Source organism: Erigeron canadensis, chromosome 7 (genome assembly GCF_010389155.1).
Source record: "Erigeron canadensis isolate Cc75 chromosome 7, C_canadensis_v1, whole genome shotgun sequence".
Classification (NCBI taxonomy): domain Eukaryota; kingdom Viridiplantae; phylum Streptophyta; class Magnoliopsida; order Asterales; family Asteraceae; genus Erigeron; species Erigeron canadensis.
Genome location: NC_057767.1, coordinates 4,861,467 through 4,882,329, shown reverse-complemented (window position 1 = coordinate 4,882,329; position 20,863 = coordinate 4,861,467). Strand labels below are relative to the sequence as shown.

At 33.2% G+C, this 20,863-nt stretch overlaps 2 protein-coding genes across 3 annotated transcripts; one reads left to right on the top strand and one right to left on the bottom strand.

Annotated features, from left to right (window-relative positions):
- Positions 1-2,490: 2,490 nt before the first annotated feature.
- LOC122606690 (somatic embryogenesis receptor kinase 1-like) lies at positions 2,491-5,025 on the bottom strand. Its single transcript, XM_043779539.1, has 5 exons — positions 4,933-5,025; positions 4,684-4,825; positions 4,021-4,362; positions 3,081-3,472; positions 2,491-2,990 (listed from the first exon to the last, which is right to left on the bottom strand). The coding sequence occupies exons 2-5, from the start codon at positions 4,748-4,750 to the stop codon at positions 2,685-2,687; spliced, it is 1,107 nt and encodes a 368-aa protein (XP_043635474.1). The 5' UTR covers positions 4,751-4,825; positions 4,933-5,025; the 3' UTR covers positions 2,491-2,684.
- A 9,587-nt stretch (positions 5,026-14,612) lies between these two features.
- Positions 14,613-19,225, top strand: LOC122606689 (putative cysteine-rich receptor-like protein kinase 23). Of its 2 annotated transcripts, none has more exons than XM_043779538.1 (3): positions 14,613-14,764; positions 15,942-17,079; positions 18,135-19,225. In XM_043779538.1, exons 2-3 carry the CDS (start codon positions 16,017-16,019, stop codon positions 19,076-19,078), a joined length of 2,007 nt encoding a protein of 668 aa, XP_043635473.1. In that variant the 5' UTR covers positions 14,613-14,764; positions 15,942-16,016; the 3' UTR covers positions 19,079-19,225. The 2 variants fall into 2 exon arrangements, with proteins under 2 accessions (XP_043635473.1, XP_043635472.1); XM_043779537.1 differs by lacking the exon at positions 14,613-14,764 and adding an exon at positions 15,336-15,472.
- The last annotated feature ends 1,638 nt before the right edge of the window (positions 19,226-20,863 follow it).

Here is a 20,863-nt window from a genome sequence, read left to right as displayed (position 1 = left end):
CAAACTTTAACACCTTATAATGTGGCAAACAGCTTGTTAAGTAATATATTAGAGCATCTTTGGAGCCCAAAACCTTGTATTTCATGGTACCTTATAGAGGTTACACTAGTTTGTATAAACATAGTTTGGAATTGTTCATTTATGTGTGGCATGGTTGTCCCTTTGAATAATTAGTAGAATAATTAGTAGTAGAGTGAACCCTTTTAGAAAACCAGGAGTGAAGTGGGGCTACTTGGCACGGTAGGGGGACTCGTGCGATGTGGCAGCCTGGAATTGTTAAGCTTTGCGTGAAATGGATGAATATGAGGGTACTTTGGAAGCCGTACAACGAAGGGCGGTGTTCTAGGTGACCCGGGTGATTTCCTCTTCATCTCCTGCACATTCTCCTTGTAAAGTCATACCTCTTGGAAATGTTATTTTGTTTCTTTAATGGTTTTTTTTAAGATAGGATACATTTTAAATTTTGCTCATGGTGTCCAAAAACTCATAACCAGCCCTACGTATCTATATATCCGTATAGATATTAAAAAGGAAAACATGTGGCTAACAAAGTATCAAAATTTTATATGAAACCAAAACGTACTTGAATACAAACAACAATAAGATAAACACCAGAGTAAAAAAACAATGATAATTAGCTATGAAGTCTTGATACTTATTGTTGTATTATGAATTTTTGATGATTTATCAATATATATATATATATATATATATATATATATATATATATATATATATTACTTTTATTATGTTTAATTATGTTAAAAAATATATATAATTAGTTATAGTTCGAAGTTTTATCTCGTGGACAAAAGCACTGTGAGGACCAATCTCGGTCAACCCATGGCCAAAAGGTCGAAGACTTCATCATCCACCGATCCAGTGGCTAGTCAAGGGTCGGATGCTAGGGTCAACATTGACCTTAACGAGTTTAAAGAGTTGGGTGATAATGATGAGCCGGTGTTTCAAGAACGGCCGATTAATTGGTAGGGACGCATCAAAAAAAAGCGTCGAGAGGGGAAGCCGGGTCGAGCTCGGGAGGCAAGGGGAAAGGAAAAAGTTGCCCCCTTAAAGAGCGAAAAAGTTGGATAAGTTGTTTGATATGAGTTCAAAGAAAATTGAGTTGAAGGAAAAGAAAGTTAAAATTATGGAAGAAGAACACGAGTGGAAAGTGTTGGCTACTGACTATTCCCACCTTGAAGAGCCCGAGAGAAGCATCGCCGAACGCAAAAAACAAGCGCTTCGTGAAAAATATTCGGCTTGATTTTAGTGTTTCATTTTATGTTTAATTAGTTTGTATTTTTAAGAACTTTGTTATTTTAAGAACTTTATTTTTATGTTTAATTAGTAGTAATTTTAATTATGTTTAATAAAATTAGTTATTTTTAATATATATATATATATATATATATATATATATATATATATTAGTTTTTAATTATAACAAAGATAAAAAAAAAAATCAAAAATAAAATTAAATCAATCATTACCATTGTCACATGGCATAAGTCGCCCCCTACTTAAAAACTCACCCATTTCCACCTTTTTTGAGGGGCAACTCTTTTTACCCCACATGCCACATGGCACAAGTCGCTCCATCCTCCCCTTCTTCCCACTCCTCTTAGTCTAAGTGGGCAGTTGCATGAGCTTGATTTACCTCTCACATGACCAGACCGGGGCACTCTGGTGTATGGGGTTACCGAAAAATCAACCTTTCGGAAAGATCAAATTTTAACACATTATAATGTGGCAAACAACTTAGTTAAGTACTCACCGTCCCTTTTTAAATGTTTTTATTTGATTTTTTAAGTCTTTTTGTTATAACTTTGACTGTTGTTGAATGGATAAAGAGAATAATAAATTCGAGCATCTTTGGGGGCCTGACCTAAAAACCTTGTATTTCGTGCTACCTGACACAACCTAGAATTGTTAAGTTCCGCATGAAGCGGATGAACATGAGTGTACTTTTGAAGCCGGTCAACGAACAAAATTAGTCAGGGAAGGGGGCTAAGTAGCCTCCTGGATCAATTTTCCCGGCGACGCGAGGGACGATTTCCTCTTCATCGCCTGCACATTCTCCTCGTACCCATTAGTCTGAATGAGCTATCTAGATTTAATACGTTTCAAACCTCTTGAAAATGGTATTTTGTTTCTTTCTCTTTAAAAACATAGAAAATATTTAACATTTTGCCCATGGTATCCAAAAACTTATAAAGGGCCCAACATATATCCGTTTAGATATTAGAAAATAAAAAAGGTGGCTAACAAAGTATCAAAATTTTAAAAATGAAACCAAAACATACTTGGATACAAAAAATAATATGAACGTACACCAAACTAAATAAACAATGATAATCAGCTATGAAGTTTTGATATTTATTGTTGTATTATGAACTTTTGATGATTTATGCGACATAAAAGATAATACTATATATCAATGTTGTATCAGGAAGAAGAAAAAAAAAAAAAAAAAACAGAAGAAGTTAATCATACTAAAATAAATTCTGGATTAAACATAATCAAGCCAAAAATGTACTCAATATACCTTGCTAAATGCATACCAAAATTGAATGCAACAACGCGCCGTAATGAGCAGCTAATTAGTTGTCTTGATACTGTTAGTCATATGTGCCAAGAGGTTTAGATAACCCAATTACAACAAGATCATTTCTTCAAGACTATAATCACCTAGGCCCAGATAATTCGAGGGGTCGCAGGTTACTAATTGAGTCATAAATAATCCAATCAGTGCTTGTAGGTTGTAGAGATTGTAGAAGTTCCTCATTCTGCCACTCGTCCCATCTTTCTCCCAGCCTATCACCTCCCAACATTCTTACGACATCTGACATCTTTGGCCGCTCCAATGGTGAGCCTTGTGTACATTGCAATGCCACCTGAATTAGCTGTTCCACCTCCGTCACTACATAATTGGTTTTCAAATCGGGATCAACTAGCATTTCCAATATCTTCTCTTTAAAGTGTCCGTTCATCTAAAGCAGAAAAGAATAAAAAACTCATTATAACAAATGAACGCAAATGCATACTTGAAACCAAAGAAGAAAGTGACCAGAAATGCATACCCAATCCAGTAGCATGATGTCATTATCGTTATCAGGTCGAAGATCGAAAAATCTTTGTCCAGTAATGAGTTGCAAAAGCATGATCCCGTACCCAAAAACATCTGTTTTTTCTGATGCTTTTCCAGTTGAGAGATACTCGGGTGCAATACACCCGAGGGTGCCATGTACAGTTGTCGTGACATCTGTATCATTGCAGTCCATTAGTATAGCCAAACCAAAACCTCCAACAACAGCCTCAAACTCCTCATCCAACATAATATTATCCGCTCTAACATCACGATGAATGATCTTCGGATCACAATGATCATGCAAATATGAAAGTCCTCTAGCCGACCCTAATGCAATCAGTTTACGCGTAGGCCAATCCAATGGCGGCTTGTTTGGCGGTCGTTCTATACAAACACAAGCAATGCATGAATAGTGACAAATGAGTACAATGTTGAGGCTATGGCAAATGATGATGGGTGGTAACGAAGGCCGGCTCTACCATATATGTGAGTTAGGCGGTTTCTTAAGGCCTCGACATAATAAAGGCCTCCAGATTTTTCAACTTCCTGACTTAGGTATCTTTGGTCTTGAACTTATGTTTACGTTTTTTTAACAAGACTTAAAAGAAACGAGAGTTTGTAAAGCCTTTTAAAAATAGCTTTAGTAATATATAATATGGTACCAAGTCCAGATAAAGAATGGTTGTTAGAGACTTTAGAAAGAAAAATGCTAGACTAACAAATAGTAATTTACAAACATATTTCTAACCAATCAAACAAGGTTCTTTTTTATCTTTCTTCTTTCTTTTTCTTTATTGATTGGTCCATGGCATGCCACAGTGTTTTTAAATTTTAGTTTGTAATTTGTTAGTAAGTGTAGCATTAAGGCCTCCGAAATCGGTTACGAAGGCCACCAAAACGCTTAAGTCGGCTTTGTCAACTGGTACCCTTACCTCTCAAATGGGAAGCAACACTTCCATTGGCCATATAGGGGTAAACAAGTAACCTTTCTGTTGGAGTCATGCAATATCCCGTTAAACGAAGGAGATTAGGATGAACGGCCATACTAACCATCGCAACTTCCATTTGGAACTGAAGCTCCCCATCCTGTGTTTGTTCTTCCTTCATCCGTTTTACAGCAGCCAATGAGCCATTGGCTAGACGTCCTTTGTAGACATTATACAATCCACCCCTACCCAACACATGCCTATTGCTGAAGTTATCAGTCGCAACTTGTAATTCTTTAAAAGAAAACCATTTAAGCTGTCCCAAATGAGCTTCCGGATCTTCTACAGCTGCAAGTAGGAACCTTTTACATAACGACGACTAAGACATGAAAAAGTTTGACCTCCAACTTTATTATTAAAAGATAATTCCTTCTTTGACAGGCAAATTTTTTTTATTGAGTTAACTGCAGCATTCATCCCTGTGGTTTACCCATTTTCGTGGATTCCATCCCTGCTCAAGATTTTTAGTCCAAACTATCAAACTTAGTTGCACGTTGGCTGATTTTTAAAGAGTATAAATTCATTCGGGCTTAAATATGTATCAGATCAAACAGGCTAATTCGTGTTTTTACCGGGGTAAAAATGACCAGACAGGGGAAAACTACTAACCAGGCACATCAAAGAAAAACTCTTGCGGCCTTCGACGTCGCCACCGTTCATCATTGGGGAAATCCATATATAGTTGGTTTGACTCGGGTTCTGGCCGATCCAATTATCACCAAAATGGCCTTCAAAATATCCGATTTTGTGACTGGGGATGGAGAAAAAGTGAAGATAAATTAGAAGAATCATGTCAAAGATACAGATATAAACAAATAATACATGGGAAGTATTAGAAAACATTAAACATATGTGTACCTTGTTGTTTACACTTGAGAAATCAGCGAAATCTTTCTTTTAGCAAATGTGAAGAGGAAAAAGTAAACAGCGTTGCGTTTGTTTTTTTTTTTTTTTTTTTTTTTTTGAGATGACTACTTGAGCCGTCTAGCATTACCTATTTATCTGTTTTTATTTTTTATGTATTTGGAAAATGTCTTAAAATTTACTCCCTCGTCCAATTTGAATGTCCAAATTTAATTAAAAATCTTTTTGTTTTTAACTTTAACTGTAAATATTTTTGTTTATATATAATAACTAATGAAAGTTATATCAATTAAAAATATACCTATAGCTCTATCTATCCATATATTTTACATCAATTATATATAACACACGAAACAATTTACGGTCGAAGTTGCGGAAAAAAAAACTTCAAAAGTTAAAATAGGGCATTTGCATTGGGACGGATGGAATATTCATTTTAAAACTATATAAATGTAACATATAAATTCGAATTTCAATTAATCTTTTTCTTAATCTTACCATTTGAATTTTCACATATTCACCATCTTATAAATTAAGAGTATTTTAGGCTTATGAATTAAGATAATTAATCATTTTCCCTTTATATTTATATGGTACTTTTCATTTCTTAGGTGTTTAACATTTAATAGTAATAGTATAATGTTTGCGTGTTTTTTTATCTTTTCTTGTTTTCCAGTTTTGTCAAAATTTGATTTGTTTTATTCTTTTTCATTTAGTTATATGTAGTTGCTACATAATTAGCAAATTTTATTCCTTGTACTATTCATATAATTAATCATATAATGATAGTTATATATCTTATCTACCAATATATATATATAACAAGGTGCCTAATTCATTCATAAACAAACAAAAACCTTTGGATGGATTTCATCTATAATTTAGAACCATTAGATCAAATTTAATTATTTCATCTTTATTAAATGACAATATTAATGCTTATACTTTTTAAACTATACAAAAAAATCCCCCTTTATATTTAATTTACACTTTTTGATTTTCAATCACAAATTTACACTTTTTACCCAATAATTCTAATACAATATATTCAATAGATTAATAGCTAATATATATCCTAATAATAAAATAATACTATCTATCTTATATCTTATCCAATAGAATAATAGTTAATATCATATAAACAAATAAAGCATATTTTAATTTGAAATATTTAAGATGTGTTTCATATAAAATATATAGATCAAATTTCTATTAATAAAAAACCAATATATATATAACAAAGGTGCTAAAGTCATTCCTAAACAAACAAGAACCCTTGGATGGATTTCATCTATGATTTAGAGCCATTAGATCAAATTTAATTATTTCATCTTTATTAAATGACAATATTAATGCTTATACTTTTTAAACTATACAAAAAAATCCCCCTTTATATTTAATTTACACTTTTTGATTTTCCATCACAAATTTACACTTTTTACCCAATAATTCTAATATAATATATTCAATAGATTAATAGCTAATATATATCCTAATAATAAAATAATATTATCTATCTTATATCTTATCCAATAGAATAATAGTTAATATCATATAAAAAAATAAAGCATATTTTAATTTGAAATATTTAAGATATGTTTCATATAAAATATATAGATCAATTTTCTATTAATAAAAACCAATCAACCAATACATATATATAACAAGGTCCTAAATTCTTTTATAAAGAAACAAGGACTGTTAGATGAGTTTAAACTTTTAGTCACAACATTTAGATCAAAATAATTGTAGCATTACCAAATTTATTTTTAAGTAACACAACATTAGTCCTTTAACTATGGTAAACTTAAAGAATTACATACATTGTGTTCTTTTCAATTTTCATACGTATATTAATATTTAGTTATTATCTAATTTATCAATTATCAATTGATTGATACTTATATATACAAGGTATAAATATCAACATGACGACAATATTTGTTATTTTAGTATAATGATTTTGATTTATTTTGGATATAACAAGGTGCTAAATTCATTCCTAAAGAAACAAGAACCCTTTGATGGATTTCATCTATGATATAAAACCATTAGATCAAATTTAATTATTTCATCTTTATTAAATGACAATATTAATACTTATACTTTAAACTATACAAAAAAATCCCCTTTTATATTTAATTTACACTTTTTGATTTTCCATCACAAATTTACACTTTTTACCTAATAATTCTAATATAATATATTCAATAGATTAATAGCTAATATATATCCTAATAATAAAATAATACTATCTATCTTATATCTTATCCAATAGAATAATAGTTAATATCATATAAAAAAAAAGCATATTTTAATTTGAAATATTTAAGATATGTTTCATATAAAATATATAGATCAATTTTCTATTAATAAAAATATAGTAAGCTATATTTTAAACCATAATAAAATAAAATTGAGTATTAATAAGGTCATAACACCATGTATCTACAATATATATATATATATAATGTCGGGTTTAGAAATTATCAACGACAGTGTTGAGAAGGGGGAGTTTAGCTTAGGTGAGTGACAACTTTGGGAATGTCAACCTTTAACATTGATCTGCAATTTTGGAGCATGTGGTGACGGAAAAGTTACGCTCTATTAAACAACATTAAAGAGTAAATTACACTTTTCGTCCCTGAATTTGGCACGTTTTTCACTTTTGATCCCTAAACTTTAAAAATTACAATTTTCACCCTAAAGTTGGCCAATTTTTTCAATAATCGTCCTTTGGCCTTACGGCGTTAAAAAATGGCCGTTAACGTACGCACGTGAGGGCACTAATGTCATTTCACCTTACACCGAGGGACGAAAAGTGAAAAAATAGCTACTTGAAGGTCGAAAAGTGAAAAAATAACTACTTGAAGGACAAAAAGTGAAAAAATAGCTACTTGAGGGACGAAAAATGAAAATCATACATATAAATTTATTCTTCCATTTCTTTCTTTTCCGATCGTCTTTTCCGATGAAATTTTCCGACTAGACATTTATTTTCCCTTTACCCCCAAGCCTCTCCAATCACCACCACCTAATAACCACCAACAACAGCCTCGCTACCAGCCACCACCGTCTGTAACCAGCACCAGCCACCGCCGTCTATAACCACCACGAGCAACTACCACCCATAGCCACCGCCGCTGCCTATAAATACCACCAGCCACCGCCACTACAATCAACACCAGTCACCACCACCTACAATCACCACTAGCCACCACCGCCTACAATCACCACCAGCCACCACCGCATACAATTACCACCAAATACTGCCATCTACAGTCACCTCCAACCACCGCCATCTACAGTCACCTCCAACCACCGCCGTCTACATTCACCACCAACCAACCGCCGCCACCTAGAATCACCACCATCCACCGTCTTCCTTTTAATTTAAAATCAAAATTTAGAAAAGAAAAAAAAAGATGACTGACATGTTTGAACTATAATTTGTTTGATTGGTTGTGTTTTGAATGTCATGAATTTAAGTAAATGATTTTGTTTGTGGTATAGATTTGGATTCAAAGTCGGAAAATTCCATCGGTAAAATTGATCGGAGAAGATGATCGGAAAAGAAAGAATGGAAGAATAAGTTTATTTGTATGATTTTCATTTTTCGTCCCTCAAGTAGCTATTTTTTCACTTTTAGTCCCTCAAGTAATTATTTTTTCACTTTTCGTCCCTCGATGTAAGGTGAAATGACATTAGTGCCCTCACGTGTCTAGCACGTGCGTACGTTAACGGTTACTTTTTAACGCCGTAAGGCCAAAGGACGATTATTGAAAAAATTGGCCAACTTTAGGGTCAAAATTGTAATTTTTAAAGTTTAGAGATCAAAAGTGAAAAACGTGTCAACTTTAGGGACGAAAAGAAATTATCGAAATTAATGATATATAATTTAACTTCTAAATATGCATGATTATTTGGATTACCATTATAAAGGATTTTGAAAAAAATATAATGTTTTCACATAGAACTATATTATCAATGTACTGTACAATTAACTAAACAAAGAAAAAGCCTTTTTTCCAACCTTTTTTTCCCCTATTTTATTAAAAATAAAACAACTTAAAATTTTATTCTACCATTATAAAGGTTTATCTTAAAAATAATGTTTCCAACCAAATAATGTACTTCCAAAAAAGAGGCACATGACAACAAAGTCAATGTTTGTATGTATTCTTTATTTATTAATATTTTAATTGTAGGAACAAAATTACAAAAATACCATTAAAAAACGTTACATTGTACCAAAATTGGAGTGAGGACTCCATCCATGGTTATATTTGTAACATCCCGAACTTTTAATTAACGGTTGACTTGAGTCGTTAAGTCAACACAACGTGTCCGTTAAGTCTCTAAGAGATTTAATGTTTATGTGTGATTAATGTGCATTATGTGTAAGGTTTTAAAGCCTTAATGATTCATGTGTTAATGTGTCTAAAGGTATATTTTAATGTCTTTGGAGGTGCTTAAAGTGTTTAATGTGTTGTAAGTATTCCCCATAGGTGTTTTAAGCTAAATATGAGCCATAAGGAAGTCTAAGGACTAGTTTTGATAAAGCTGGAAACTAAAAAACGGGTTAAGGGTCTAATAATTTGTTATTAGACTCATAAATTAGAGAATATACACTTCCTTTGAAGCCCTAGTCGTTCCCTTTGTTCCATGGCATCCTATTGTTCGATTTCATCGTTATTCGGTTGATTCGGGAGTGTTTTGATCAAGTTTTTGCATCCTCTTTGTAATCTCCGGGTATCCAAGGTATAATAACATTGATTTTATGTCCTTTCAATCATATAATCAGATCCATAACTGGTCTAGGTTATTAGAAGATCAATTGATGTCAAAAACGTGTGTTTTGATCGATTCGGTAACCCAAAACGTTTAACTATGTGATGCAAATCAAGTAAGGATTAATCAATGATTTCATTGCATCATTATGGTCTTAAAATGGTGAATTTTGAGGTGCAAAAGTTTTTTATAAGGTTTGGGGTCGTTTGGGGTGTGTTTGGTTAAGTTTTGAAGGTTAAACAATGCGTTTTGTGCAGAATCGGGACTAGCTGCGGCGTAGCTACTAAGCTGCGGCGCAACCAAGAAACAATGACACTTAGCTGCGACGCAATTTGGTAGTTGCGACGCAATAGCGATAGAATTTTAAAATGGCCGTAACTTTTGAACCGTAACTCCGTTTTTGACAAATAAGATATCCACGGAATCGTGAGAGAGTCTACTTTCTAATGGTAATGTTTTTGAAAGATGATTGTAATGTCAAGTTTCCAGAAAGGTTAATTTAGTGAGTGTATGCCGAGTTTCGTCGAGTTATGTAAGCTTTAAAGTATTAATCGAATGTCCGATGCATAAAGCCTTGTCATAGGTCATGTTTATAGATATTTAGGCTTGATTCATGAACTTAAGTAAGTAGGTACTTGTTTAGCTCATTATGTCGTTTAATGATTATAGGTAGTCAAAAATACTTGCAAAGCTCGGTAACTTGTGTTATCATTTGTTGTGCTCTTCAACGAGGTAAGATACACTACTTTGACACGCTGAGGGTTCAACATAAACATAGTTTTCATATAATAACATCCCAAATGGTATCTTGTTTGCTTATGGGTATTCGGGATTATACGGGAGGTGATATGGGTTATGTAGATGAATATAAAAGCCTGAAATGCTACCCCAATGATACGTATTGCTATGAGATGTTATGTATGCTTAATAGAAGATATGATATAAAATGATGTACGATTTAAGATGATAAATGTTATGCAATGTTGTAATGATATACAATATGCAATGATATATGACGATATACGTGATGTAACAATGTATGCGATGTGATGATATGAAATGAAATGCTATGAAATGTGATATATGATGATGATATGTGAAATGTGCATGGTTACATGGCTTGTTCATCTAGTTCACTAGACTTATTAAGTTGTCATGACACGTGCACGTTTAAGGGCCCAAACGTAAAAGATGATATGTGATGATGTTTAGGTAACGTGGACACCTAAACTATATGTGATGAAAACCGAGCTCGTATATGATATGAAAGTGTTAAGCTTAACTCGTACTTGCCCTTGCCCGGTGAGTGCGTATATGGTTGTTTGGGTGGCTCCTTGCAACGTAATTACGTGGTTTGAGTATCTCCGGGTGGAGTGATTACCCACCAATGTCTTTGAACATACGGATTACTCCTGGATTGGCTTGCCATTCCTTAACGACATTGATTTACTACTGAATGGTGGTTCATCTAGTCGGGTGCGACTTTTGTCACACTTAACGAGATGCGTATGTTATATGAGATGCGTGACTTTTGTCACAATTATAAAGATGTTCAAATGTGATATGTGATGATGCAAAAGATGACTAGGCACATTTAAGATGACCCATCCTAATATGAATGATGTTGATGATATGATATGTAAGTGTGATGATATGTTTGAGGACATGTGCCTTAACGACTTAATATGACTTTTATATAATGTTTTAAATGGACAAACGTTTTATAACTTATGTGTTATCTTACTTAGCTAATTTGTTAGCTAACACTTGCTTTTTTAAAATGTATTGTGCCCTCAGGTCTAACAATAGTGAGCAGGTAGATGTGAGAAGATGTGAGGCATGGGTAGATGATCTTGAAGCTGGCTATAGTTTACCCATAGTGGCTGCTCGCTTTAGACATTTGCTTTATGTTTAGACAATAATGACTTGTATTGATAATGTGTTCGGTTGTTTAATGTTGGGCAACCGATGGATTTCCATTTAGACTTATTTTGATGATATGGCTAGTAACACCATTTAATGAATAAACCAAACAAATTTTGTTGGTTTGGACTTTTAAAGTTTAATTCCGCTTCTTTTAACGCCGTTAGGCAAAAGTTTTTGGAAATCCTTATTTTTAAACGACGGGTGTTACAATATTTCATAAATTTTGCAAAGTTATTATAGAATAAAATCTAAACTCAATACTAATGTGTTGTCTATAATGGATTCTAACTCAGCAATTCAAAGTATTTAGGATATATTATTTTTCTCTATTTCGATTGATAAAGATTACAACTTCATTTTTTTTTGGTGGAAGGGGTAAGAGAGGAGGGGGGTCGAACTTGGAAATGAAATGTAATGAATCTACTGGAAGACAATTGTTAGGTAAAAAAGTGGGTGGTTTAGGTTTTGGTGGTCTAGATACTCTTAATTTAGCATTGATATGTACAAATGGATATGACATGTGGTTCAAAATCTGAATTATGTTAGGTTTAAAATCATCAATGTTTTTCACGGTTCTGACTTTGGTAATAATATATGGGCAAATATATGTTTCTCATTCTCTGAGGCACACTCAATTGCTAGCCCCCTTAAGATGTTATTAAAGAACAGTTGGGAGCGAAAATAAGACAAGATTCACCAAATTGGAGTGAGAACTCCATCCATGGTTATATTTCATAAATTTTGCAAAGTTATTATAGAATAAAATCTAAACTCAATACTAATGCGTTGTCTATGATATTTTCTAACTCGGTAATTTAAAGTATTTAGGATATATCATTTTTCTCTATTTCGATTGATAAAGGTTACAACTTTATTTTTTTGGTGGAAGGGGTAATGGAGGAGGGGGTCAAACTTGGAAAATGAAATATAATGGATCTACTAAAAGGAAATTGTCAGGTAAAAAAGTGGGTGGTTTAGGTTTTGGTGCTCTGGATACTCTTAATTTAGCATTGATACGTACAAATGGATATGACATGTGGTTCAAAATCTGAATGACGTTAGGTTTAAAATCATCAATGTGATTCATGGTTCTGAGTCTGCGTTACTGAGTAAACAAATGGTAATAATATATGGAAAAATATATGTTCCTTATTCTCTAAGGCACACTCGATTGCTAGCCCCCTTAAGATGTTATTAAAGAACAGTTGGGAGTGAAAATAAGACAAGATTAACCAAATTGGAGTGAGAACTCCATCCATGGTTATATTTCATTAATTTTGCAAAGTTATTATAGAATAAAATCTAAACTCAATACTAATGTGTTGTCTATGATGGATACTAACTCGGCAATTCAAAGTATTTAGGATATATCATTTTTCTCTATTTCGATTGATAAAGATCACAACTTCATTTTTTTGGTGGAAGGAGTAAGAGAGGAGGGGGGCCAACTCATAAAATGAAATGTAATGGATTACTGATAGACAATTGCCAAGTAATAAAGTGGGTGGTTTAGGTTTTGGTGGTCCGGATACTCTTAATTTAGCATTGATATGTGCAAATGGATATGATATGTGATTCAAAATCTAAATTACGTTTGGTTTAAAATCATCAATATGATTCATGGTTCTGAGTCTGCGTTCCTGAGTAAACAAATGGTAATAATATATGTTCCTCATTCTCTGAGACACATTTGATTGCGATGTTATTAAAGAACAGTTGGGAGTGAAAATAAAACAAGATTTTGGAATGATCATTGGCTTGATGGTGACAATCTCGCAACTCGGTTTAGAAGGTTGTATGTCTTGACATCATCTAAAGAATGTGTCATGTGTGACATTTTTTATGATTTGACATGAAAATCCGAATGACATCAAGATATCTGTGATGACATGGATAAGCAATAACTTTTGGCATTGAATGATTTATTTAATCAATAAAACTTAATAAGCAACACAATAAGTGTTTGTGAAATTATCAAGGTAAAAAAAAAAGTTTATAAAGTGAAATTGAATATTTTAATTTGTTAACTTTTAATGAAGAAAATAGTATTTTTGATATATATAAGTATAAAAATATATTTACTCGCGTATTACGCGGGACAATAATCTAGTATCCATATCTATAATACCTTATAAAGCAAACTGGATTCCTCCCTTAACTTAATTAAGAACCTGATAAGACAAAAATGCCCTTAAATAATCTTCCTTGCTAAGCACCCTCTCACGTGATATACCAACTATGCCCTTCAACCATTTTCGTCTCTAGCAAGATAAAATCCTATCAACGCTACCACCAGATTGTCTTCCTCACCACCGCCGCATTGCGCGGGTACCATGCTCGTACAATAATACATGTTCTAATTAAATAAAAAACAAACTAATGTGTCTCCCGGTTTTTGAAATCAACATTATATGGCCAACGCCCGGTAACATAATTACATGTTTCAATGAAAGCTGGCACCCTAATAATAAATAATTTTCTTTAATTGGATCATACTAGAAATTTCCATTAAGAATAATTTATTTTTATTATTTAATTATATGAGACTAGAAATTTCACTGAAAGTTCGCACCCTAATCATAAATTTAAATCACTCACCTACTTTTTAATTTTTTTACATGGTTAACTAAAAGATGACTTGATAACCTAAAATAACATGTTATTATTATTTTTTATTTTTTTACTTCAAAAATTCATTAGTTTCTCTTCTTTCTCATCTTTGTTTTTTTCTCTTATGTTTATTCAAACTATGACTAGAATCAGTTCAGAGTCCAACATCATTATATCAAAAATGGTATCTAATTAAATCGAACTTTGGTTATGTATAAATTCAATTTACTTATCTGATATGTTTAAATATACACTCTCTCACAAAATTAAAATAAATCATCATCATCCACTTGGCTACAACAACACACCTTCTACACTACTATTCCAAATAAGAAACCTATTTATGAACCCATTTGACGGAGATATCCAATTTGTGAATCTTCATTTGTTTTTGATGTACAAAATCATCAACGTCTTCTTCTTTTGCCCCGTGCTTTCGCCCGTGATGTTTCCGGTCATCTACTTCGGGATGCCGGCGCTTGGATCTGGGTCAATCGGGGTAAACATCATCAGGAAGGCATCAATTATACTTTTCCGATCTTTTTTTTTTCAGATTCTCTTTGTGTTTCAAGCCTTGTACATACTATATACACCATATATATATGTTGGTGAATTTGATTTGTTAGACTTGGGAATGTTTTTTTTTTTTAGATCGGTTAATAAAGGTTGGAAAAATGGGTGACTGATGCATTTGGAAAAAGTGTAATAATATCTTCTAAAATGAAAGATACTTTTTTTGAAGGTAATTTTGATAAAAATAAGAAAATGTTAAAATCTGGAAATTTTGATGAAATCACGATGAAAATGATAATTTTTGTAATTAACTACTCTAATTTAATTAAAAAGAAAAGTATTTAACCGGCTATAGCAGGTCATCTTTTGATCAACCATGTAAAAAATTACAAAGTATGTGGTGATAATTCAGTTTAATAGGCAACTATATATATAGATAAAAATACATTAGTCATCCATTAAACCCTAAATTTAATGGAAAGACTCGCAAGTCACACTCATATGAGTCAATCTCATATCCCTATTTGCTTTCCATCATTCCGTTTATCGTAAATTGTTGGCTCTTATTTCAAACACAAACAACATCGCATATTTCATCTTACTCTTTTCACATTTCATTCTCTATAAAGACAATGATTTTTAGTTTAGTTATTGTAAAAATCTTGTTCTTGTGCGTGATTGAAGATTGAATATTGTAAGTTCTATCAGTTTGTTGCTTCTTTAAAGTTTTGTAAATATTCGGTAAATATTAGTTTTAATATCATGTTGAGATTTGTAAATTCTGTTCCTACAGCAAAGTATAAATGTATTGAAATCTTGACCAAAATTGGTTTGAAAAGTTTAGGAATTTTTAGTTAAATGGATGATGATTTTGCTTTTTGATTACAAACAATTAATGAACTTGTACTGACGGAGTTGGTGACTCATTGGTTAGATATAAAACCAGTGTTCGAATCAAATTATATGTGGTCAAATTCAAGTTAACCCGGTAAAACCTTAAAAAGAAAATAATTAATGAACTTTGTTGGTTTTTAATTATATGAATTCGATATTTTGGTTTTCTTTATCGTATTTTATTGTTTGAACTATTGCTTAGCTTACATGTATGTTTGTTTGATCGTAAGATATATATTTACTAATGGAGGGGCCATCTCTGTTTCTAGGAAGATCTCATGTTTCAAAGGAGCCTATCATATAGCCTTCCTTAAGGCATTTCGATATCATTACCTGCATCAATCATGTTTCACGACAGTGGCAATGGAAATGGGTCTGAAGCATCCACCTCCAATGCTGGATTGTCACAAAGCTGTTGTCGATTCGAGTTTTATGAAATTCTGTTAGCAACACAAAATTTCAATGACTCATTAGTAGTTGGGAAAGGGGGTTTTGGAAAAGTATACAAAGGCAAGATCAGAATAGGAACAACCCATGTTGATGTTGCAATCAAAAGGATGGATTTGATGTCAAATCAAGGGGCGGCAGAGTTCTGGGCGGAAGTTGAAATGCTTACCAAGTTGCGTCATGCTCATTTGGTGTCTTTAATTGGCTATTGTAATCATGAAGAAGAAATGATCCTTGTGTATGAATACATGCCATCTGGAACACTTGAAGATCATTTATATAAACTCCATCCCCCTCTTTCTTGGCTTGAGCGACTCAAGATCTGCGTGGGTGCGGCTCGTGGCTTAGACTATCTTCACACTGGCACAGGTATTGAGGTTGGTGTTATACATAGAGATGTCAAGACCTCAAATATTTTAATACATGAAAGTTGGGCCGCAAAAATTTCTGATTTTGGGTTGGCTAGAATAGGTCCAATAAATCAACCATCAACTTATGTCAACACGCTTGTTAAAGGCACTTTTGGGTACATTGATCCAAACTATTTTGCCACTGGAAAGTTGACAAGGAAGTCTGATGTTTACGCTTTTGGGGTGGTATTGTTTGAAGTCTTGTGTCAGAAGCGGCCATTGGATAGGAGTTTTGAATGTGGCCTAGTAACATGGATACAAGAATCAATTAAAGAAGGGAACTTAAAGCAAATAGTTTATCCGGGTATACGAAATGAGATATCTCTAAAATGTTTAAAAGGGTTTGCCCGGATAGCTGAAAGATGCTTGGATTTTCATCCAAATCAGCGTCCTACCATGACTGAGGTTGTTTTTAGTCTTGAATCTTTACTGGCTCAATCTGTATCGTTTTCGCAGCAGAAAACCAATAACTGGCTGCTACCTCCACGCAAAAAGATATTTGGAAGAATATTTGATGTGTTTCCCTCTAGTTCCCCTGTTGAAAACTCAGGTATTTGAGTCTCCCCTTTATGTGTGCAAATTCATTTTAATTAGTTAGTCCATGATTACACGTGCAGATAGAGATATAGTTTGCAAAAGATAAGTAACTATTCAAAAGTATCTACTTTCTTTGAAAAAAATAAGCCTTAATTTGGCATATTCTTAACTTACATAGAGGACTTCCCATGATTCCATAACTTTAAAAACATACTTTAACCATTACTACACTCATAGACTAATATAATTCAACCAACTTAATGACTTAGTACTAACAAACATAAACTTGCTAAATATTCAATAAAAGACTCAAATAAATACTAGACACTTCTTAACTAATAACGAAACTTTGACTTGTTGACCCGAGCCGACCTGAAAATCTCAACACAGATTTTCTTTTATATGTGTGTGTCCATCTTTGCATCAATCAGTAAAAACATAGAAATGGCATCTCTACATCATATGTTAAAGGAAGGTGATACATACTCAACTTTTATTCATATACCACCAATCTATGATTTATGCTTCGCGGGAAGATTTATGGTATTGTACAGATGGTGATGTATGAATACAATTGTTAGTGTACGTATATCTATCTTGGTACCCAACTTAAATGATTATATTATCATATTATGGTATATGTTCATGTTCACAGACTATTCCTTAAAGCTTGACTAAGATAAAGTACACATTGTCTATAACTAATATTATGCAAGTAACTCATAATTAACTATGGAAGTTATTAGATGGACATTCACCTGGTCATTGTCAAAATAAGACCGGTATACTTTAAGAACACCGGTATATATCCGCTAGAAGCAAAAAATTAAGGTGAAATAACATGGGAACTTTCTGCAACGAAACTTGTCGTCGATGAAAAAGTTTTAACCAATCAAAAGTTAGAATATTTGATCTTGGAACCAGATCCAAACCCTAGACTTCTTCATTAAACTTGAGTTCTAAGCCGGTCTCCAACTTTTTTTCTGGATCAATAAGTGGGATTATATTTCTTTTTGATGGTGTTTAAAATGTGTTTGATTATGTTTTTAATAAATGGTAATGTATCAGGGCCCGTTATTTTTAGTCCTTGGATAAAGGCAAAGGAGCTTAAGTTTTTGGAGGAGGACAATTTGTTTTTGGGTCTGGAAAAAGTGGGAAGAGGTGGTTGTGGAGAAGTATTTAAAGCCCATATAAGGGGAGGAATCATTAAGACGATTGCGATAAAAAGGATAATCACACAACCTTCCGAGCTCATTGAAGAGGACGAGGAACCACTCTACAAAAATATGGGTCAAATTCAGTCAGAAATCCAAACGGTTGGTCAAATTCGCCATAGGAACCTCCTATCCTTACTTGCTCATGTGTCACGACCAACATGTCATTACCTTGTTTACGAGTATATAAAAAACGGAAGCTTGCAAGACATGTTCCAACCGGTTCATAATGGTAGACGAGAACTAGATTGGCTCACGAGACACAAGATTGCAATTGGTGTTGCATCAGGGCTTGAGCACCTTCACACGAGCCACACACCTCGTATAGTCCACCGAGACTTAAAACCTGGAAACGTTCTCCTTGATGATGACATGGTGGCCCGAATTGCCGATTTCGGGCTCTCAGAACTTATCTCAGATGCAGACACACACGTGACATATTCTTTTATTGGGGGAACTTTAGGGTACATTGCGCCCGAGTATTTTCAAACTTTGAAATTTAGCGAGAAATGTGACATTTATAGTTTTGGGATGATACTAGGGGTGTTGGTCGTGGGAAAGCTTCCTTCTGACGAATTTTTTCAACACACTGATGAAATGAGTATGGTGAGATGGATGAGAAACGTTATGACTTCGGATGACCCGAGAAAAGCAATCGATCCCATCCTTTTAGGAAACGGGTACGAGAAACAAATGCTTCTAGTTCTTAAGATTGCTTGTTTTTGTACAATGGAGGATCCAAAAGAGAGACCAAATAGTATGGATTGTAGGATCATGTTGTCTCAAATCCAGCATTAATATGCACAATATTCAGAAAGCAAATTTTGTGATCTATTTTACGGATGTTTCATGTTTGTAATTGTATCATGTGTACTCGTATTGCAGAAAATAATATGTTTCAAGTGTTGCTAAATGAATATGATGTAAAATTAAAAAAGATGTGAATAATCCTCTTCGATCAAAAGTTTTCAGATTCAGAGCGTTTGTTGTTATTTGGATCCAGATGGATAGAAACCTCACATCCTCTTAAATTTTGATCGTAACTTTTGAGCCACAATGCTAATGAATTTTATAAATTCCATTCCACTAGACATTTTTGGGATTTGAAAACCAAACAAAAAATGTAAAGAAAATGTCACAAATGGTCCTTATAACCTTACATTCGCATTTTGTCCCCTGTGTTTTTTTTTCGTTGCAACTGGTCCCTGTCTTTTTCGTTTTCGTCGCTAGAAGCCCCTGACACTAACTTCTATTAAATTTGGCCGTTAAAACCTTTCATGTGCGAATCACGCGAGGGCATAATCGTCTTTGTGATAACCAGGGAGACTATATGTGATAAAAATCTTTTAAAATTAAGAATATATATATATATACACTAATTTGTAAATATACATATCAGTATACATATATATGGAAAAAAAATCATCCATCAATCTATAAATCCATCCATTCATCAGTTGCCCCCTCCCCTTCATTTGATTGATCGGAATTTGGCCTGGAAGTGGCCGGAATTAGAGGTGGCTGGGCAACGGCTAAATTAGGGTTTTTACCTATTTTTTTCGAACAATAAACCCCCAGATTTATCAACCTGTGTTTTTTCAATCAAATAAACATCAATCCCACCCTTAATTGGCCCCTCCCCACCTTCAAATGATCAGAATTTGCATGAATAGTGGCCGAAATTGAAGATGGCAGTGAGGTGGTGGTACGAAATTGCGACGACAACAAAATTTATTTGTTATTATTTGACTTTCTTTCTGCAAGTATGAAACGTAAATGAAATTGATGGGTTGGGTAACCATTCCATTTTGGTTGCTTGCTGAAAGGATGAGTTAACTGAGTTTTGGATTACATGAGGTGCGTAATTTGGGTTTTGTTCTTTTAATTCTCACTTGCTAAAGTTTATTGTTTGATATTCGGTTACCTTCATGTATGACATTTTTTGAATGCTAAATTTCTTTAACTTTATGTTTCACAGATGTACAGTGAAATTTTATACATATTTTTCTTTGTCAAGTATTTATGATTAAGTGGTGATTTAATTGGTCTTGAGGATAAAAATCGCCCCTACAATTTTGAGTTTTGATGTTTTATATGGTGGTATTGATTTGAAATGTTTGACAATTCAATTTTGGGTTTGATGTATATTGATTTTTTCAATGAATTGTTAGGTTAAATTCAATCTTGGTTCATGATGGACTGATGGTGGAGGCCTTGGAGGGTTTTATTCCTTTTAGATTTGTGTTTGTTTTTATCATCAGATTTGGGGATTTGGTCTTGATTTATTTCGTTAGTGGTTTTTAGTTTTTAAGATCATTGAAAAAGGAAAAGTGACCGGAATCTGGGTTGTGGTTTTTGGGAAGATGACAAGAATGGGTATAAAAGTTGAAGAAGATGATTAAGTGAAGGGGATTGAATTGGAATGGACGATTATACCATTATTAAATGACTAAAACTAACGGAAGTTAGTGCTAGGAACCGCTGGCAACGAAAACGAAAAAGGCAAGGACCATTTGCAACGAAAAAAAACACAGGGGGCAAAATGCGAATGTGACAAACCACATGGACCATTTGTGACATTTT